Genomic DNA, 23,442 nt, shown 5'->3' with positions numbered 1-23,442 from the left:
GTTCCACCAGGCAGAAAGAAAAATGAAGACCATTTACATTGTGGCTGGATTGTTTATAATGCTGGTACAAGGCAGCTGGCAGCATGCCCCTCAGGACACAGAGGAGAACCCCAGGTACTAAACAGTTACTGTGGTTAGAATGAAATTTGTGAAAAGTGTGACTGGTGAGTATGGGCCCGGTAGTTTGGAGGGATATCTTCCCTGCACAGTCTGAAATATTGAAAACACAGTGATGATGAAGGTGGGTTTTACTGGGATGTGAATCAGGGTACATGTGCACCAGCAATGAGGTGGCCAGGCTCAGAAGCATGTCAGTGGGAAACCATAGTCCTTTGAATTCTTCAGATGATAATCTTTCATTCATTGTTTAAACTGTTTCAACTCCAGTGCCTACTTATGCCTTTAAATGTAACATTATTCTTTGTTAATTACAAAAATCATATATATTTAAAATGTACGCTGTTTAAAAATTGCAACATTTTTAAGTGTTCAAATATCTACTGCCCAAAGAAAACAATTTAAAATATATAAAACTAGTGTATTGCTTTCCTGTGTTTTAAAGATTTTTAAACAAGCTTTTAATTGAAATAGCATTGTATCAGTTTGCCCCTCCCTCCTCTCCAAGCCCCTCCTCACTACTTGTATAAACTATAATACACAAATCCCTGAGCTTCTGTTCCCATGACATATATTTTTTTCTTGGCGTTACATTGTCAACTTTCGCTTCTATTATGATGCCCATTACATACCTGATTTGTAAGAGTTATGTGCTTTTCACATCATATACAATATTTACTTTGACATTTCTCTTCTTGCTGGGCACTTAAAGAAGTCGTAAAATGTACCCAGGAAGAGTGCTGCACAGGAGGTGTGTCCAGATGCATTTTACTTGACATTTCTTAATACTTTTTGGGATAGATCTCTAGCAATGACATTATTGTGTCAAAGGGTATGAGTGAGTTTAAACCCAAATTGGTATGAAAATCTTGCTGATTTGCCCTTCAGACAAGCTGTGGAAGTTCATCTCTCTTCCCATGAGCAGTAGAGAAATATTTTGTCCTCTCTGATGCTTAATAATTTTAACTTAAGAAGTAAAATAGTATACCATTTGTGGCTATTACATTGATATCCCTGTATATTATCATGCCAACCAGTTACATAGGAATATCCACCAGGCATTTTCAAATTAGCAGATGGTGTTTTTGTCCCTTTCTCCAATCTTTAGCTACTGTATAGCTAAGTAATTGAGCTTTTTTTTTTACATTAGTATGTGCAAGACAAATTTGGGGGGCATAGATCTGCTGCCCAAACAAGTGATTTGGGATTCTTAAAGTTTTAAAATATTCAAGTCACTGTTCTCCTCTGTCATATTAGCATAATCATGAGTAGATTAATTACTTGAAACAATTTCTTTCATCCTATTTCAGAAAACATTTGAGAAACCTGTTGCTAAATTTCAGAATGAGTATCTTCCAATACACTCTTCCAATTTACTAAAGTTGGTCCAATGAGCAGGTCAGGTCTTTCTAAGCATTGGTTCTCAACCTGTGAGTTGTGACTACTTGGCGGCGGTGGGGGTGGGGATCATATATCAGATATTTATGTTATGACTCATGACAGAAGCAAAATTACAGTTATTAGGTAGCAATGAAATAACATTATGGTTGGGGTCACCATAACATGAGGAACAGTATTTAAGGGTTGCAACATTAGAAAGGTTGAGAACAACTATAAGGTGTCTGCAAGAAAAGCAAGCTTCTATTTTGTAGTAAAGAAGCTTCTCAATAAGCCTAGTTATAAAGCGTGTACTCTTGGAGCACTTACCCACGGAGTGCCTGCTCCTGCACTATTATTTATGCTGCTTAATCACTGCCACCCACAGATCATTCCCAGCTTCCCAGACAGAACCGCTGGAGGACCCTGATCAGATAAATGAAGACAAACGCCATTCACAGGGCACATTCACCAGCGACTACAGCAAATACCTGGACTCCCGCCGCGCCCAGGATTTTGTGCAGTGGTTGATGAACACCAAGAGGAACCGGTCAGAGTCTGAAGTTGTTGTAGACAAATTCATATTAAGAAATTCTCCTGACTCCCCTAGGTTATCATGCTCACCAAACAGCCTTATTCAATTTGGATGTTCTTGAGGTTGTGCATGCCTCCCCTTTTCTCAGCTCTATCAAATTCCTTATCCACATACAAAGACTTTTTATTATTTTAAACAGCAGTATTCTTAGTAATTTTTTAAAACTTGAAACTGAGTTTTGAGGACGTCTTAGGTCAAGAATGTAATTCTTACTAAAAGTTAGAACAAATTCGTACCATGGCAATGTAGGGTTCAAGTCAAGGACTGTGATCCCAATAGGATTATACCTTAGCTGGTAAGAAAAACAGATGCACCCATTCTCTTGTAAAATAAAATCCAAGAAATGCATTTAAAATCCCAGCCCAGCTAGTTGCAGAGCATAAAGAGAGAGAAGGCGGCAAACAGGAACACAAACCCATCATAAAGACATACATTTTAATGTTGGATTTTGTTTGAGGAGTGTTGGGGGCTTTGCTACTTCTAGGCTACTGGAGGAAATTATCCACAAGAGTTTCACAGAGATGGTGGAATTTCACAATTTCTTTGGAGGATAGCCCATATGGGAAAGGGAGTTATGCATACCAAGTAGCTGAAGAAATCTAAAAATCAGGAAAAGGACATAGATGTGTCTGGGCGGAACAAAAAGGGGAGGAAGAGGGGACTAGAAGAATAGACAGGGAACACATATCCAAGGAATGGTAAGTTCAGCAGCAGGGAAGTTATCCATAGTGGTCAGAGCAGACTGAGGGCTGACAGTCCTTGCCAGAGACTTAGAGGTAAGGTATCTGAACTGTGAGAAAACACAAATGTATAGACTTGAAAACAATTGCTCTGATTTTCTAGAGTGGAAATGATACAATGTGGGCAAACTCACACAAGGCCACTGACCCATAACCTCAGCTATTTGTTGTCTGTTGGGGATGAACCTTCCCAAAGGGCGATGTTCAGCCCGGGACTGCAGGCTGCTTGCTGTGTCACTCTGGGTTCTTTGCACTCTACAGCTGCTAAGAGCCCACTTTGCTTCTCTTCTGCTAGAGCACTTACTTTCTTTAATCTGTTATCATATGGTTCTTCTCATAATAATTCAAGACTATCCTTGCGGAGGGAACAGCTTTCCTGTCCCGAGATAAAGTGAAGTAAAGCTTCAAAAGCCATGGCGTGAGGAAGCAGAGGAGGTGGGAATTGTCCCTGGAAAAGAAAAAGATGGTTTGGTCTCTTTAAAAATGTCATTAGCCTTTTCCCGCAAAGTTTCAATCCAGATCATTAACAGAACTCAAAATAATTTTATAACTGCTCTCACCTCCTGAACTCCTTGGTTCTCCTGCTGTTCAGTGCTGAGCCTGAGGTTCCCACCACTTCTCAGGGATGAACACAGTAGCAAAAAGACAAAAAAAAAAGCTTCATTAAATATAACTCCCACGTTTCTCTCAGGAACAACATTGCCAAACGTCATGATGAATTTGAGAGGCACGCTGAAGGGACCTTTACCAGTGATGTGAGTTCCTACTTGGAAGGCCAGGCAGCAAAGGAATTCATTGCTTGGCTGGTGAAAGGCCGAGGAAGACGAGAGTAAGTCCCTGATTTATTATCTGATGATAAAAAACAAACAAACAAACAAAAAACCCAAACCAAACCAAAACAAAAAAATAAACTACCTTATGTGGAAAACTGTACTAAAAACTCCAATTTCTTTTCAATATTTAATAAAATGGTCATAGTCTGACTTGAAGTTATATATTCATTCAGCTTGTATCCATTTGTTAGTAAAAATTCGAACATGTAACCACATTATCCACATCAAACTGAGCCACCATAGACATAGAGAATGTTCAAGGTGAAAAGGGAAAACAAGTTTCCTTGTTTACTTAGTTCTTAATCACACACTACTCCTGAACTATCTCACTTTTCTTGTGGCCATTTTGATTTGCATTTGAGATAAAGTAGGAGAATATGTTTGGTCAACTCTGATTGTTAAGCGGAGTTAAAACATGCTTGTTGAGAAGATTGAAATGAGGGGAACTAATATGGAAGCCAACTTGTAAGAACTACCCATCAAGCCTACAAACCCAGTGGTGCATCTTGATGAAGAGCTACTGTCTGTAGCTGACTTGTAAGCACTACCCGTCATGCCTAAAAAGCCAATGAAGCGACTTCATGGGTATCTATAGTGTGTAACAAATACCCAGAATTCTACTGTGGTGAATGAGTGGAGGGGAAAAAAGAAAGAAAAAAAAACCAAAATTTTAATCCCTTACTGCTGAATTTTGCAAGGTTGCTTTCACAGTCACTGACTTTCCGGAGCATGCTGTATTGAGCATCAGAAAAGCTAATAGTTTAAATAATAAGGCATGAGTTGTCAACTAACTCAGACTTTTCAGGCAACGTCTGTTACTCAAAAAAGTGAAGCTACATGAGCTTCGTTTTAGGGAAGAGACCCCAAACCTTCTAGCTTTTAGTGGTCTCCACCTGGTGTGGGCTTGTACGAGGAGTTTTAAAGAAGTCTGCCAAATTTTATTCTCTACAACCCCCACACACATCACCAATGATCATGACTTTATTTAAGATAAACACTGGCTCCAACCCTTCTTTCCTTAGCTTCCCTGAAGAAGTCGCCATTGCTGAGGAACTTGGCCGCAGACATGCAGATGGCTCCTTCTCTGACGAGATGAACACGATTCTCGATAATCTCGCCACCAGGGACTTCATCAACTGGCTGATTCAAACCAAGATCACTAACAAGTAAGTTCTTTTCAGTTAATTTTGAAATCTACTAAAACTTTTCACAAATGTAGGTTGTACAGCCATTAGCTGTTGGGATGACTCTTATGTAATAAATATAATGAATGTCTTAAGTTACTTAAGAGTATACAATCATTGTTAATTTTTCTATAAAAGTTTCTATTCACTTGGTTATTCATAAAGTATTCATTGGATGTCTATGATACACCAAATACCAGCAGAATTATTATTAATGAAATATGGAGAAGAGTTAAGTCATTACATATTAATGTCACATTAGAATTGCTGTAATTTTAACATACCCATAAAATGTCATTATATGAGGCATTATTTACTCAATTTAAAAACAGAGCTTTGTGCCTGGATGTAAGTTAGTGGTATAGTGGCTGCTTAGCATATGTAAGATCTCTGACTCAGTCTCCAGCATTAAAATGGAAAAAATAAAACAAAACAGTAAAGAGAAAGGCACAGAAATAAAAATCAAGTTGAAATGTAATTTACTGATGAATCTTATTTTTATAACTATTTGCAGATACATGTTTTTGAAAGATTTTTAATATATCATTCTTAAATAAAAATTAATTTGAGTAGATATGCTGAGAAATTTACTAATAAAGAGATGGATAAACAATTTTTATTAAATGACATTAAAATGTCTTCTGAATAAATTTGTTACATCATCAAGTTACTATAATTATTCTGAACAATTGCTTTTATTTTTTTTCTCATAGAAAATAGGTATTTCACCATTCACAACCATCTTCACAGCATCTCCTGCCAGTCACTTGGGATGTACATTTAAGAGCTATATCCTGAAGCTATATTGCTTTGCATGAAGATGAATACATTTCCCTTTAGCATTGTGTAACCCAAAGATTGTAAATGGCATATCGTATTTCCAGGATGTTGATAAAATAACATTACAGTATGAAAAATTCTCATATCTTTTTCTCATGTTAAAGTTCCCAACCTGTGATTATTTTTCTGTGATATAAATTGTAAATTATCAAAGTCACAACACCTGGATTATAATAACAGAAGACATGACGTCCTGGTAACCATTTTGGTGCACCTGGAAAGAGAACTTCTCCCTTGAACCCTTTATCATAAATGCACTCAGCTTTCGATGTATCAAGAGTAGATTTAAATAAATATTTCATCCTTTGTTATTATGGTCTCCTTTCTCTTTATTAGTTTGTTCTTCCAGACTCTCATTCTTTCTCAGCTGATGGATATATCTCAAATCTAATATTAACAAACAACACCATTGCTTTGGGAGCCTGCAGTACTCTACCATGTTGAGCTAATTAATGCTGAACAATCAGTTGGTCATATCGAATATTTATGTTTTGTCTGGCTAAAAAATGTCATCAGGTAGCTTTAGATTCAAAAATCAAATCTCTTCTGAGGCCAAAGAGGCCCATCCACTTTTAAGAGTCAGGTGCCTCTCAGTTCAATATTATACCCCTACCCCCCCACACACATGCACACACATACACATGCACAGCTCAATATATAACTGCTTGAGCTCACACCCAGTATATATTTTATGCCTACACACACACACACACACACACACACACACACACACACACACACACACACACACAGCCCAATATATATAACCCCTCCTTGTGTATTTAGACCTCTGACTACACAAGCACTTGCCTCTGCCCCATATATTCACTCAGATACAGCAGACATCTGAGGTTTTCCCACAATACCTCAACCCTACTCCCCAGTTCTGCTATGACCAATGTCTTGACTGAACATGAAATCTTCCTCGGCTGTGTAAAACCATGGCATCCTCCATTTCTCTATCTCTGTAGCACTGCAATGAGGTAGATTTGCCCACTAACAAGACTCCAAAGTTTGTAATTTAGTAATTCACTTGTATAACTTGATCTGCAGTTATGAATTTGGGGTAAAACCTTTAAACCACAATTGTTTTATGATAGGTAGTAGAAAACTTCTCCTAACTTAGAAACTTTAAGACTAGGTATTTAAGTGGGTTGGAGCTGGTAGAAGGATCCCAAGAAGTTACTTAACGCCACTGGATGTAAGCTTCTCATGTAAAAAAGATTAGAGCAATCTACGCATGCTCATATCTCCATCTTCGAACTCTCTATATGTGCTTTACAATAAGGCCTCAAGGATAATAAGATCCCAAGATGGTTGTCATGAAAATGCTTGGTACAGATACTGCCTTTGTTTGTTGGCTTTCCCCAAACCAAAATCATCCCTTTTCCTCTAAAGCATCTCACTGTGGGAGGCTGGCAGGCTAAACAGAAATACCCTTTTTCTCAAAGTTGGATTTATCTCAGTTCTCATGTTTATATGTTTACTACACATGTGTGTGTTAATGGTGAAAACAATCAACTGGTAGGGAGAATGAACAATATTTCCCACTGTTCTAGCGAAAGCCGTTCAAGACAATTCACTGATGGGTGCCATGTTTTCTTGATGCAAATTATTCACTTGTGCACCTATGGGCCCACAGGTGACTTAATAGGCTCGTTGTAAAAATGCATGCGTATATGTGATTTATAATGTCAAACACAGGAGGGAACCTTTGTGCGGGTTCTCGTTGGGCCACAACCTTCAGAACCATAGAACGCACTCATACAAAAAAAAGGCAGGGAGCTGGTAGGTTACAACGAATGGCTAGAGTGGAAAGAAGAGGGAAACAGTTTGAAGGTGCACAGAGGTCCAGCCCAGAAGACTAAAGAGATCAAACCCAGCCAAAAGCCTACCCTTAAGATCCAGGGGCAAACTAAAGCGCAATGCAAAATGAATCAACAAGTCGTTATGTGTATGCATAAAATAACACGAAGTTTGTAATCTGAGCTTCTGACAAATGAGAAATGAAGAAGAAAGAGAAGGATAGGAGGGCACTTTAAAATGCTACCATGATTTGTAATGGAAATTTAGAGCATTATTAATATTTATGTGTGCAATTGTTCACACCTATAAAGCAGATTATGTGTAGATTCTGGGAGGAACTGTCTGCAGCATCATGTTCAGAGAGCCCTATACTTTCTGGTCTAAGATGAAGAAAACGTTAAGAAACAGAGGAAATGAGCAGTGTAACCAGATTTTACAGGTTTAGACTGAACTATGAATTCTGATGGGAAAAGCTTCGTGATCTGCAAGAGCGCCCACAACAGTAAAACAGAAGAGAGCCCCAGCAAGTGCACAGTGCTCTCTAGGGACAACTGAATGCAACAAAGGCCAGAAATTAGCATCTCTTAAAAGCCTTTATGCCTGCACACTACAGTGTGATATTAGGTAGCTCTTGAAACAAATAGATCAAGAACAAATTTCAAAGAGCTAAAGAAAAAAAAAAAACTAAACTAAAAAGAAGTGAAAGATAAAATAGATGTGTTGATAAAGACAAAATTAAAACAGTGAAGCAGAAAACATGCACGTCCCATGCTTCACTCCGTTATTCCTTCCAGCAGAAAGAACATCAGAATATACAAAGGACTTAAGCCCTTCCCTTTTTTTTTTTTTTTTTTTGTAATAAAAGAGAGATGTCAAATGCCAAATGAAGAATAACAGTTGAGAAATAACTATCAAAGACAATAATTTTTCCAAAATTTGAACTCACTTAGACATTAGCAACTAGATATTAGTGTATTTTAAAACTTGGCTCTTGTTTTACGATAGAGAATCTCATATAGTCCAGGCTAGCCTCAAAGTCTGTGTAACTGAGGATGTCCTTGGTATTCTGTTTCTTTTGTTTCTCTCCAAAAGTGCTTGGGATGTAGGCAGATGCAATCTTACCCAGATAATGAAGTGCTTGGATAAACTCAGAACTTATGCATTCTAGGCAAACATTTTTTTCTATGAAGCTACAGCCCCAGTCCCTAGTAGTTAATAAATGTTTTTGATATGGAATCTCCAGAAACTCAGACTGGTCTTGAATTTCCCATAAGGCCAAGGATGACCTTAAATGTCCTCTATCTTCAGGTTGCTTGGATTATAGGTGTGGGCTGCCATGTCTGATTTATGATACATCTCCATTCAAAAATTTAGAAGGAAAAATTATCTTTATAAGAAAATATAATTTGTTAATATTAATCCAAAATACAGAGGGGCAATATAAAGAGTTCATCAATAAAAATAAAAACCTCTCTACTAAGCATTATACCTCAAATCTGCAATCAAATTGTGCTTAAGTCTAAATAAACTTGATTTGTGAACACTGATGCAATTAAAATGCTAAGAAGGAAACCCAGCGGAATATTTAAAAATAATATGTAATGATCAGGGAAAAACATGTTATCAAGGTAAAATGGCTTTATATTCTAAATATCTTTAACATAATGCATTATATTAATAGATTCAAGAAAATCACAATGGCATCTCCACCAGAAATAAAAGTCAGTGGGCAAAATTAAACTCATATCCCCCATGAAAGAATAATCAGCAGATACTTTTCAAGATTACATATTCTTCAGTTTAATGTTTTCACTTAGGGGAAAGTGTTGGAAGAATCCCCCACAGAGTCACAAACAAAGGAGAGATACTTGTTATTTTGACTGCGATTTAATGTTGTTTTAGAGGTGTTAGGAAACATAGCTTAACAAGAGAAATTACATAAATAAAAAAGAGTATAGTAAAAATATATCTATTTAAGAATGTATCCGTGTATCCGGAAAAACAACATAAGAATCAGTGGGGAAAGTACCACAAACAAAGAGACAGTCTACCATGTTGGAAGAACATAAAATAAATATTCAAATTAGTATCCTCCAGGTAGAAAGGAAACCAAAAGAAACCGAGAACACAGTCAATTATCTTTATCTGGGGTCTCTGTGCTCTACAAAGGAGCCATAAATACTGAACTATTATTCCTATCCGGCATGCAGATTTAATTTCTCACAAGTCTCTGATAGCATTTTTGTCAACTGAAATACCATTTTCCTTGTAGAAGCCTGTTTGCCAATTTCCTTGGGAAACAAGCCAGCTCCATCACCATTGAAACCGGCTCTTCACATCACCCTTTTCCTGAGCAGCTCTTAGCAGGTATTAAAAAAATTCTTCTGCAGCCTTGTGATAGTAGAGCATGCCTCCTTTACCTTCAGCAACATCTCCCATGTCGCCACCAGCTTTCAAAACCTGCAAGGCAGCCAGCCTTTTTAAGCCAAACTTGAGAGTTTCTTGATCCTGAGTAACAGGTCTTCACTGTTCATAACTTTCCATCGTGGGACAATGCGTTCTAGCGTGGTGCTTTTTAATTAGCAGTCACTTCATGAACTCACAAACGCGGCCACTTGTTGCACTTTGGAACACAGACCGTGCCTGTCTGAGCACAATCATAAACAGATACGTGAGCAATAAGAGAATCAACCAATGTCGCGTGAGCTTTATTTTTGGAACTCAGCTTAGGAAACTCTATTGAATGACTCAAAAACCGCACCACTTGCGGGCAGTGCTGTCGAGCCTGCAAACACGTTTAGGAGAGAAGGTGAGTTAGCAAATAGGGAATTGAGGATGGATGAGTGTCTTCTATACATAAAACCAGATTGAAAAGGGAGACACCATTCCCAAATATAATGGTTTCGCAACGATTACAATGAAAGCAAACCGAAGACTAATGCCATCCAACTGAATAAAATAATTGAGTCAGCTATTAAAAGAAACATTTTGTACATAGGCATTTGAAGACAAACACTATTGTAAAGAAGCTTGTGGATTTCAGATGAGGAAGAAGTCCTTATACAAGGATGCATGTGGTAGGAAAGAACCGACTCCCAATAGCTGTCCTCTGACTTCGACATGAGTGCTGTTGTATGTTCACAGACACACACACACACACACACACACACACAAAATCACAATCACATGCAAAATAAATAAATTGCAAATTAATTAATTAATTAAAAATAAGTTAAAATTAGGTTAAAAATATTTAGGTAACAACAGAGCCTTTGGTGTCACCAAAGGAGAGAGCTGGAAGGCCTTCGAGGGCCTTGATGAACAATTGTTGTGAGTTGTGCTCCTGGTGGCATAAATTGGAAGACGTCAAGTGTGGTCTAACTCAGGTCGCTCCAACCTGGAGCTTGAATCTGAAACAAAGGCATGTCTTTGTCTTGGTGGTGGTAGAGAAGCACCCTAGAGCTCTTACAAAGTAGGTATCCTCTTGAGCCAAGATTCCAGGTGTCAGAAACAAAAGAGTGGCCAGAGAGCCAGAGAAAGCGATGACTAAGGATTCAGGGATCAGCAGTGGAAAGAATGAAACAGGGGGCATCTGTTCAGTGGAGACATTAGAAGATGAATACTAGAAACAAGTAATTGTGTGCTAGCATCCATGCACGCCTGAGAGCAGGCTGCTGAAGACATACTTTGTGAGCATATTGTAACACCAGCACATATCAGGTACTGTTGACTGCCATGGTTCTGGAGTTAGTGTGATGATAGCGTGCCTATTGTCCTCAGATGGCATGATCTAGCCTAGGGTTTGGAAGTAATGAAAAACAAAGAAAACCATGAGAAGGAGAAAGGCAATAGTCAGCCTTCACATTCCTTACACCTTTGGCCGTCAGTTTCATGGAGTCTCAGAGGAAAGAGTATGTGGAGTTCCACCACTGAATCCAGATCCAACCCATGATTGACTATAACACAGCACTAGAAAAAGTGAAGCGATTCTCCTGGAACCAAAAGAGTGAGGAGAAATGGACAGTAGAAATCAGTGCAGTAGTTGGGTCCCCTCTCTGAACAAAAGAACAGGGGTTCCATCCCTGAAACTGAAGTGGAGACCAGCTTCTGCAAGCTGTCTTTTGGTCTATATCTCCCCTCATACACACATATACATACACAGTGCACACATATGCCCACGCAAATAAGTAAATAAATGTACTAAAATCAATTATTCATTAATTTCTATCTCAAAAATAGAGAAAAAGATAGACAGGAAAGTAAATCTCAAAAGCAAGAGAAAAAGAAAAGAAAAAATAACACACTGTTGTGGTGGTACATGCTGTTAATCCCAACACTCAGACCACAAATGCTGATAAATCTCTGAGTTCCAAGCCATTCAGAGGTACACAGCAAGACTCTGGGAAACAAACAAACAGGAAAAAAGAAAACAAAATTGAAGGCTGGCTCTGTGAGTAAATCAATAAAGTAATAACTTCTAATAATACAAGAGAGAATCAGAAAAGGTCCTCCAACTGTAACGTGGGTGAAAATCTCTACAGATCTTACAGATAGCCAGTGACAATGAGAACATGCTATACTAAGTTACATGCCCAGCAGACATGACAATGAGACAAACAGAAATGTTCTGTATAAAATGATAGCAAAATAAACATACAAAATTAGAAAATTCTTAATAGCTCTCCATTTTGGAAATTGGATCTCTTATTTTAAAACTTTCTTAAGAAGACTTTCAGGTCTAGATTTCCTCAAAATGAATTCCTCTAAACATTTAAGAAAGGGGGGAAATTACATTAATTCTTCAATACTATTGCTGATGCCAAGTAGTACTTACTGACAGGCACCGGATATGAATGCTTCTTCAGAGGTTCAGCAAGTGGCATACTGATACAGAGGAGGATGCTTGTAGCTAACCATCAGACTGAACACAAGGACCCCACTGAAGGAGCTAGAGAAAGGACTGAAGGAGCTGAAAGGGTCTGCAACCCTATGGGAAGAACAAAATGATCAATTAACCAAGCCCACCACAGCTCTCAGGGACTAAAACACCAAGCAATGAGTTCACATGGAGAGACCCATGGCCCCAGGTGCATATGCAACAGAGGAGAGCATTCTCTGGCATCAATGGGAGGAGAGGCCTTTGGTCCAGCAAAGGCTTGTTTTCCCAATGTAGGGGAATGCCAAGGTGCTGAGGTGGGAGAGGGTGGTTAGGAGTGGGAGCATCTTCATCAAAGCAATGGGAGGGGGAGAGGGAATGAAATTGGTGGAAAGGGGATAACATCTAAAATGTAAATATAAAGAATATCAAGTAAAAATTTCAATACAAGGAAAATGAAAAAAATACTTCTCATTTTATTCTATAATACCTGGATAGCTTTTCTACAAATACTTTTCTAAGGATCTTACCTGAAAGGAAACCGTAGAGCAAAGGGGCTCATAAACCTAAATGAGAACTCCACATCAGAGACTCTGCCCCAGTAGTGTAGTAGTGTATGAGAACAGAGCACAGAACTGCAAACTTCCTTAAACAACCTTGCAATAGGCACAAAACCTTTATGGTTTCCCACTGACACACACCAGAAGAAAGTTTGCAGGATCATTTCAATAAATACAATGAACTTGTTTACTGACACTTAAAGTGTGTTCATGATTGCTGAAAGATTAAATGGAAATAAATTGTGTATAAGATGGTACAATAAAAATAATAGGACTAAAAAGGTTGCGACTGCCTAGAAAGAAACAAAGAAATGGGAAAATCCTGGCCTATCTAATGGGAAAAGAGGAAATGGTCTGAAGCTAAATGAGTTGGGAACTAACTGTTTACATAAGAATTAAAAGAAAAAGAGACGGTTGAAATCAAAGAACAAATGTATTTGGAAATTTAGTTGAAATTTGTAAGACATTTTAAATAGTATAATTTTTTTGAAATGACACTAGTGGGAATGTTTAAAAAGTCGTTAATAATAGACCAACTTTATAGATTAAATGAGTCTGATGAGGTGTTCAGTGTCAGAGCACCTGCCCAGCGTGTTTGAGCCCTGGGTTCCCTACACCAAAACAACCAACAAAACACTATCTCATGAGAAAAGCACCAGTTCCAAATAGTTTTCAAGTCAAGTTTTTTTTTTGTTTGTTTTTTGTTTTTTGTTTCAAATTTCCAGTAAGTAGGTGACTATGGGGCTGTGTGAATTTTTCTAGGGCCAATTTCATTTTAAAGGAATACTTTAAATATTATAGCCACAGCACAAGTACTGTATCTAACTAGCAACTGGCACAAAACATGACAAAGGGAACATAAAGAAGATCATTAATTTCACTGATGAATGTCGATTTTAACTAGGATTCAACGGCACATCTGAAAAATTCACAATAAATCACAGTCAGCTGTGATTTATTTCAAGATTGTGAGGGAGGTTCACTACTGAGAAATCTACTACTGTCACATGTCACATGCTGGTCATAAACCAAAACAAGATGGTATCATCATTAACTCCATATCTGGTACATCAGCCTTTGGTAGAAAATAATACCCGTTCTTCATAAAAAGTGAGTAAAATGGAAGTACTGCAGTATACACTGATAGCAAGCCCACAAAAGGCAGCAGACACACAGTGACCGAGGGGTGAACAACTGGAACGCTGGTGTGTTCTTGGTGGTAGCATGAAATGGAAAACTTAGAAAAAAAAATGTTGGGCTTTTTTTTAAAGATGTTTAAACATATACCTTATGAAAACTAAGAATAAAAAAGTAAACTAACTCCATAGGATCCTGGCTTATTAAGTCAAGTCATATGGACAAAACAGAGAACCAAGTAACCATAAAGTGGGCTAGCAAGATGGCTCAGCATGTAAAAGCACTTGCTACCAATCCTGATGACCAAAGAGAGTACTGTGCCCAGAACTTACTTGGAGGAAGGAGAGAACCAATTCCCCCAAGTTGTCCTCTGATCACCTACCATGACACATCCCTCTCCACTCTTCTCCTATGATGGATTGAATAGGAAGAACCCGATTGACTCATGTGTTTGAATGCTTTGTCCATAGGGAGTAGTACTATTGAAAGGTGTGGCCTTGTTAGAGTAAGTATGGCCTTGCTGGAGGAAGTGTGTCACTCTCAAGGTGGGATCTGAAGACTCAAATGTCCAAGCCCAGGTTCAGTGGCTCACAATTCTTTTGCTGCTGCCTACAGATCAAACAAAGAACTCTCAGCTCCTTCTCCAGCGCCATGTCTGCTTGCTTCCCACAATGATGACAGACTCTTGAAATGTTAGTCAGCCCCAATTAAATGTCCCTCTTAAGAGTTGACATGATCATGGTGTCTCTACATAGAAATAGAAACCCTCAAACAACCACAGACACCTATAACAACAATGAAAATGATTTGAACAAGGACATTTTCCATGAGTTTCTTTATAACCAAAACAGTAAAAAAAAAAAAAAAGGCAAAGTCTGTGTATTCACATGATGGAATATTACAGGGTAAAACCCACATACAACAACATGAATACATTTAAAAAACAATGTGTCCCCAAAATAGCATGCACTATGTGATTATATTTATATGGGGTTTAAGAATAGTCCAAAGTATACAGTGGCTTGGTTGATAGTTTTGTGGTTGCCTCTGAAGATAGGGATTTGAGTGAAAAATGGGAACCCAGGGACGAGTTGGAGAAAAAGAGAAATAGTGATTTGTCTAAGTATGTAACAATCAAGCTGAGGCCAGAGGCAGATCTGAAATAGACTGTGGAGGGAACCTAGCTGAATTAATAGGAAATGGGAGATGAGTAGCAATGGGCCAGAACCCAACTAACAGCCTGCTCTCCCCGGAGACCAGAGGAGACCCCGATTTGAGGCATTTGTCAATTTTGATGGTGTAACCACACCCACTGGGGCAGATCTCATACTGAGCGTGGATCTGGCAAGAGGTGTGTATTTGCCTGTTCCTACTACAACAGCCAAAGACAGCACACAGCAGGATGAGAAAAAAAAAAGTGGCTGATGAATGGGGGCTCTGAAGGGTTGGCTTTAAAACTGAGGACAGTATCTGGACTGTTACAGTAAGAAGCAGGCATTGCAGCGAGAAAACGCTGATTTTGGAATAGTGTGGCAGCTCCAAACTGAGCACCGTGCTTCAAAGATGATGCATTTTAGAATGGTGCATGTTAAGGCTACTGGCTAACAGATGTGTGTTTCTTTAATTCCACTTTCAAAGTTTTTGTAACTTTTATTTTTAGCTTAATCTCTAGGCTTCATTGCTTGTAGAAGCAGAGGAATTCCCTTATCTGGTGATTCTTAGCTGTGAATCCAACACAGAGCACCTTTGAAGAAGGATTGCCAAGTGCTGTTATTTTTGTGTAATTTAAATCATAAATTTATACAAAATAACTATAAACATAATCTATAGTGGAAAAGTGTTTAAAATAATAACAAAGTGTTAAGTACAAAAAAGTTACACAACAGAAATATAATAATTAATTATAACATTATATGACGATACAGAATTTTGCTGATCCAAGTGTTCAAGATTTTAGTGAATCAGACAGCAGTTCAAATCCCATCTATTCTCCTTTTACGTGATTCCCAAAATCAGTGTTGATGGTTTCATATAATAATTTATGTTTAGACTGCCTATGTATAATGTAAACTAAGTGACATACAAAACAGCATATATGCTTTGAAATTCTACCTAAATTGTACTTATTTTAGCTAATTTATTTTGACATACTGGGTATAATACCCAAGGGACTCAGGCAGGGCAGGCAAGTACTTGACAAGTAACTTACACCCTGAGTAGAGTATCATGTTTTAATTACCTTTGGAAATATTTAATGTTTTAATATTTATACCATATCTCCAAATATTTATCCACTGTGATTATTATATATCTAACTTAACATTTTTATTAGTATATAATCATTGCATTATGGGAATAAATCTGTTTATTCTACAATTGAGAGTAAAAATGTACTATATTTATAAATAACGAAAAGGTGCATATTTAAGACTCAGGCAGCATATACATCAACAAAAAAACAGATAAAGTATCAAAAATGTTCATCTTCCGCTTTGAAAGTCTAATTAACTTCAGGTATTTTATGTTCTATTTAAGACAGAAGATAAGGCAAATTTTACATTAACAGCGAAAGGAAAGATCTCTAATAGAAAAATACCGAGACAGTCAATGTGAAATCCATAAAACACAAAAATGAAATCATGTCATTAATCAGACCAATGCACAATGAAGCATCATGCACATGAAGGAGATGGGCCAAGTGTGATGACATCAAAGGCAAGAGGCGTGGTCAGAAAGTAAGACCTGACATACATGCAACCGGAGTACTACTCTGCTATCCAAAACAATGACATCATGAAATTCCTAGGCAAATGGATGGAACTTGAAGCTACCATCCTGAGTGAGGTAACCCAGCCACAAAAGAACATGAATGGTATGTACTCACTGATAAGTAGATACTAGTCCAAAAAGCTTGAAATACCCAAAAAACCATCCACAGTACTTATGAAGCTCAAAGAGAAGGAAGGCCAGAAAGTGGATGCCTGTCTTTCTAAGAAGGAAAAACAAAAGGTTCATGGGAGGAAATAAAAGGACAAATAGAGGAGTAGAAATTGCAGAAAAGATCATCCAGAGACTGCCTCACCTGGGAATATACCCCATATGCAGCCACTAAACCCAAGCACTACTGCTGATGACAAGCAGTGCTTACTGGAAAGAGCCTGATATGGAATCTCCTCAGAGGCTCTGCCAGAGCCATACTGATACAGAGGAGGATGCTTGCAGCTAACCATCAGACTGAACACGAGAACCCCAATGAAGAAGCTAGAGAAAGGACTGAAGGAGCTGAAAGGGTCTGCAACCCCATGGGAAGAACAAAATTATCAACTATCCAAACCCACCACAGCTCCCAGGGACTAAAACACCAACAAAAGAGTTTGCATGGAGAGACCCATGGCTCCAGGTGCATATGTAACAGAGGATAGCATTCTCTGGCATCAATGGGAAGAGAGGCCTTTGGTCCAGTGAAGGCTCATTCCCCACAGTGTAGGAGAATGCCAAAGTGCTGAGGTGGGAAAGAGTGGTTGGGAGAGGGAGCACACCTTCATGAAGGTAAATAAATGTACTAAAGAGGGAGGGAGGATGAAATTGTGGGAAAGGGAGAACATCTGAAATGTAAATGCAGAGTATATGAAATAAGAAAACACTTGGGGGGGGGGGAGAGAAAGTAAGACCTGCTTTAAATAACCAATAGGAATATGAGGCATTTCATATATATTGGAGTATTTAAAATGTACCATAATGAACTTCAAAACAAAGAAAACAAAAAAGGAGAGATGAAGGAAAGGAGAGAAATAAAGAGGAAGCGAGGGAGGCTGGCTGGCTGACTGGCAGGTTGCTATGTTATGGTCTCTGTTGAAAGCTCAGAATGCTGAAAAGATGCTCGTAATAATTCATGAATTTTACAGTTACAGCCAGTAATTCTGGCTAGGTTTTATACCTTAGCTCCTCCCATCAACATAAACGACTTTCTAGCATTCCTGTATACTTCCGCAGACTGTGTTCCATCCCTCTGTGTTCAACTGTGCCACAACACACAAGATTTGTTAGTGACTCGACATTTTAGCTCATCTCTGAAGCTCATTTCAACTTTTTGTTAACCATCTTTTGGTTTCTCAGATGCCTTTAGGCTTAGGCCAAAGACATTTGCATCTTTTCCACCTGAGAACCATTCTTCCTTCCGTCCTTCCTTCCTTCCTTCTTTTTTTTCCCCCCTGGAAATAAATTAATGTTGAAACTGAAGGCAAGCAATAGTTTTGGAGGCAGTTCAATAATTCAGTTGAAAACTATGTCTTGAACTAAGAGAGTGAAAGAAGAGAGATCAGAAGCAGCAGGGAATGTGTTATGGTGATGCTGTGGGTACCACAGGGCAGCAGTATCTTGGGTTTCTGGCTCAGCATCTATACAGTGTAAGGCTCTGAAGAGCAAGTACTTAACAGTGTTCATGGCTGAGGACTCTGTGCATTTGGTTTGGACACAGGAAAGAAATGATACCCAGTTGAACTGTGACTCCTACCTTATAGGAACATAAGGTGTGTGTGTGTGTGTGTGTGTGTGTGTGTGTGTGTGTGTGTGTGTGTGTAAGGTTCTACTGTGTCATGAAGGAATCATCAAGCAGAATTATAGTGGACTAAGAAGAAAGAAAAAAAGTGAGAACAACAACAACAGCAACAACAACAACAACAACAAAAAACGGTTGGACACAGTGGTGGTCTTTAATAATTGGCCAGGAAGGATAGAGGTGAGAGAGCCATACGGTGTGTGAGAGAGATGTAGGAGCGTAGTCTGATAGGGCAATGTATAGATCTTAAAGATATAGTCAAGAAGTGATGGAAAAACAAATGAATTTATTGAATTTTAAAAGGGAAAGTAGCTAAATAGGAGAGCCAATGGTATTTGTTGGCTATTGGTTGACTGGATTTGTGATCATTGGTTTAAGATGAGAGAAAGGCAAGTGTCTCTCAGCTTCAACAGACCTCGTGAAAAGCACAAGTTGGGAAAGTTTAACATTAAAAATCAGATGTGCTCTTCCCTTTCCAAGACACAGCATGGAGAGAGAAAAGCGCGGAAGCAAAGCCATGTCCCTTCCTGCCTCACACATCAAACTGCACAGGTAATGAAGTCCCTACTTAAGAGCAACACAGTGACAGAAACTTTCACTGGGCAGAATCAGAGTTCAAACCCTGCTCTTCTGATTGAATTGATTTCCCCAGAGAAATCACAGGTTCCTGCCAAGACAGAGACCGCCCACTTCTCTCTGCTCGAGAGATATTTTTGAATGATCCCTCTCACTTTCAAACAATTGTAATTTTATTTTATTTTATTTTATTTTTGATGTTTGAAACATTTTCATCTGATATCTGGAACAAATATAAGGCATTTCTAGGAAACCGGATTTTTCCCCCCAAGAGTCACATGGTAGTAACACATCTTCTTGACAGTGTTCGATGCTTTAGAAGTTTCACAATTTTGCACTCTGTCTAGAGACACACAACTCAGCGACACAGCGGGCCACCATGATATATGGCTCAAATATCAGTTTAGTGAGTTGTGCTGCCTCAAGGCTGGAAGCCCCAGAAAAGTGGCCATCCAATCCTCTCTCATGCCTCTGGTGAGGCACGGATGAAATGTTCCAAAGCTTGTGGAGCAATGCCTCAGAGAGAACTCTTTATAAATAACAACCTACTAAAAGAATTAATAATATACTAATTCTTTTAATAATCCATAAGAAGTAGTGAGATTATTGATCTTCTGGTACACATCTGTTATGTTTGTTATGGCTTTGTATGCTGGGACAATGGGACTGATAAACTGACCCAGGATCCCTGATGGTCTATAAAATAAAACCCCCAAGTTCCAGACAAGCAGGGATAGGCTCTTCATATGTGGACACTGTTTTTTTCTGTGTAGCTAGCAGATTTCCAACACCTTTGTCCTTTCAAGTCACACTAATTTATCCCTCTTAAGTTCTCCAATTTGGAAGCCAAAATCAAGTCAGACCTAGCAGTGCAAACCTATAATAAAAAAGGAGGCCGAGGCAGGAGGATTATAAATTCAAGAACAGCATCAGGTGGAATGAACTTGACGCCTAGCTGGGAAACTCTCAGACCCTATCTCAAATATCTCTCTCTCCCTCTCCCTCTCCCTCTCCCTCTCCCTCTCCCTCTCCCTCTCCCTCTCCCTCTCCCTCTCCCTCTCCCTCTCCCTCTCCCTCTCCCTCTCCCTCTCCCTCTCCCTCCCTCCCTCCCTCCCTCCCTCCCTCCTCTCTCTCTCTCTCTCTCTCTCTCTCTCTCTCTCTCTCTCTCTCTCTCTCTCTCTCTCTCTCTGTCTCCAACAGTTCAAAGGACTCAGTGTTCACTCGTGCAGCTGTGAAGAGGCTCCAGTGGATGGTTTGTGGCCCTGTCTATCTTCAAACGTATCACGCTAACATCTGTTGCTACCCCTGCTCTCTGACGCACATCCTCCTGTGTCTAGTTCATCTTCACATTGTGTCTGCGCTGAGCTCACCTGGAAAATCCAGGACTGTCTCCTCAACTCAAGATCCTTCATCATAAATGTGAAATCCGTTTGGTGATTCACTTCCTGGTAGTTAGGACTCGCACTTCTGAGAAGGGAACCAACAGAAATAAGAGGAACTAGCCATGTAGCAGGTAGACAGTAAAGAGCCTGAGATTTCTTGCAAAACAAAATATTCACCTAGAACACAAAGGAAAGGTTTCGGTCTACACAGCAAGGAACCGGCGCTTCGCTGTCCATTGGCTGCTGACCTGGACATAAGAGCAAGCGCAGTTATCGGATTTCCACGGGATGGTGGTACCGCAAAAGAAATATTTAAGTTACAAAAATAATAGGAAGGGGAAATAAGTCTCCTGAAAAATAAAGGCTTTGTGACTGTGTTGCTTAGGAGGGGAAACAGCACAGCTCTTAATAATTAGTTGCAAGGGTGTGAGATGTGGGCCAGGGATAATTAGCAGGGGACGCTGATCATGAGCTCCCCACATTCTCGGCAAGCTGACAAAAAGAGGAAGTGAGCCAAACTGCAGCGAGAAGCTGGGCTTTTTAAAAGGGAAGTTCTTGACCATGAAGATCAGACTACCAAGGGAAGCTGTGTAATCTCCATCCTTAAAGAGCTTTAAAAATAGTATAAACAGCCATCTGCACAAGATGATTTATGCATTGACCTTCAGGAGGCGGGCCCGATCATCTCATGAAGTCCCTTCCAAGTGTGGGATTCTATGATTTAATCAGTATGTGATTTTTCTCAGCTCTACATTTTGCGAGATAACCAGCAGATGGGAGCCACAAATTCCCCAACATCATACCAAAATCATGGTTCCTCACACTGGTAGGGCCCGGGCAAGCTTGCCAAATTGGCATCCATTGAAAAATCATTGAAGGGCCCACCTCAAACATTTATTTATCTCCTTGTGGGTGTCTGGACCACCCATGTCCACAAAATAGAGATAATCTTTATACCGATTGTGTGCATTCAGCTTTGACTTAAATAAGAGTCACATTGAAAAAATGGGAATCTCATTTTGCAACGTGAAACACCAGCTCTCGTAAAACGAAGGAGGGATTTACAAATTTCAGCTGAAGGAGAGATGAGGTCAATTAGACACGGCCCTTCGAGGGAGACGTTTGACGGAGCACTTGAGCTTTATTTGCTTTCACCTAAATAATAGGCAAATCTCGGCAGTTCCTCAGACTGTATGCTATAGCCTAGTTACTATAGCCTAGATTCAGGACAAAGCCGCAGAGACAAACAGCATCCATCCCTCTCGGAGCTTAGTGTCTTTCACAGGAAGAGGCCATTTTTGTCACAGTCAGCAAAGCAGTAACAGGATGGGGAATACATGAAGGGGTGATGTCAGTAAGTCAGTCCAAGTCTGAGAGACCTAAGGGATTGGACTTGTGTCTGAAGTTAAACCAAGCTGTGGGGGAAAGAAATAAGAAAATGTTTTCTGGAACATTTGGGAGAGCCTGAATAAGTGCCTGGTAAAGCCCACAAGGTGGGATTTGGATACAGCTTTAGGCATAGAGAGAAGGGTAAAAGGCCAGTGGGAAGACTTGGCATGGGAGAAACAAAGCTACCGGTGATATAAAGTCTGTCCCTTTAAAGGACTTATCGAGTATACTTCTGAATCAAAGGATAGAAAAGCATTTACATACAATTCACCAAAATGAGGGGGTCCTTGGGCAGGTATTGAGACATCAAGAACTCAGTAAGGCTGAGCAGCTTTTAAAGACCCTTTACCTCGGGTCACTGCTCCTTGGACTTCATACCCCTGCCCCACTTGTTATTCAGACCCTCAGGTTTACATTCTTGGCTACCCGAAGCTTCTACATCTTGAGACAAGCCAGGAATACCCTGGTCCCAGTTTCTCACTGTCAGACCCGAAAGTCCAGTCAAGGGGACTAATGATGGTCCATGGAGCCATAAGGAGGAGAAGACAGACATTGTAGCAGGGAACCATTGCTTCAGGCATGTAATGGACAGGGTGGATTTGTTCTCTAGGACCAGAGGGCTGCTTTGTAGATCTTCTTCCGTGTGAATGTAGAACCTTTGATTTGTTTGATGGAGATGGATGCGGACCGAGAATCAGCGTGGAGATTGTCAGTGTGGTGGTAGTCACAGGTGTGTGGCTCTTACCTGGAGGCCAGGAGAAAAGATGCAGTCTCCAGTCATTCCAGAAACTACTTAGCCACACTGGCAACAGCTGAGGGCAAGCGCCAAGCCTCCGGCACCTCAGTCCAAAGAACAGGTTTCTCAAATGGTGTTCTTTATTCAGAACTTATAACGGCTGGCAGGTTCTGCTCCCATATATGAATTTTCAATCAGCGTGCTTTTATTCAAATTGTTCTTTTGTTTCATTGTGTTACTAAAAAAAAAGTATGACAGGTTGGCATGCTTGTTTATGTAAATGTCTGGAACTGTAATTTCTCGCACGTTAACTACAGATAATTACACAGACTACCTTAATCTCTGAGGACCTAACAATCACCTTAACAGCACTAAAATTAGACTTTTCTTAAATTAGTGCTAAAGAAGCATGTATAAAATATTTTATTAATAAATAATTTACCTACCTCGAATCTTTGGAGAAATTTAATTTGTGCTAATGGAAACGACATAGAACAGTATGTACAGTTATATGGACAACCACTAGATGGCACCATACATCTTTTCTTCCAATTTAACCTCCCTAAACTAGTAGAAAAAAAATGTTCCTTCCTGTAAAAAAAGGGGAAAAAAAAAAAAAAAAGGAAAAGGCCATGGTATTTTTTGCTATGCTTATTAAACGTTTATTAATGTCACTGCATATTGGTGAAATTGTCTATACTTAAAAATACACCACTTTCAGGTATGCTAGGCTATA

General features: G+C 39.3%; 1 protein-coding gene across 1 annotated transcript; it reads left to right on the top strand.

The window, feature by feature from the left end:
• Positions 1-22: 22 nt before the first annotated feature.
• GCG (glucagon) lies at positions 23-22,786 on the top strand (the record flags this gene model as incomplete). The annotated part of the gene is made up of 6 exons (XM_080927930.1): positions 23-114; positions 1,883-2,044; positions 3,521-3,658; positions 4,685-4,828; positions 9,765-9,859; positions 22,581-22,786. 6 exons carry the CDS (start codon positions 23-25, stop codon positions 22,784-22,786), a joined length of 837 nt encoding a protein of 278 aa, XP_080784056.1.
• Between the last annotated feature and the right edge of the window lie 656 nt (positions 22,787-23,442).

The sequence above is a fragment of the Micromys minutus genome (genome assembly GCF_963924665.1).
Source record: "Micromys minutus genome assembly, chromosome: 13".
Classification (NCBI taxonomy): Eukaryota; Metazoa; Chordata; class Mammalia; order Rodentia; family Muridae; genus Micromys; species Micromys minutus.
Note: the sequence above shows the minus strand (reverse complement) of the source record. Positions and strands in the feature narration are given on the sequence as shown.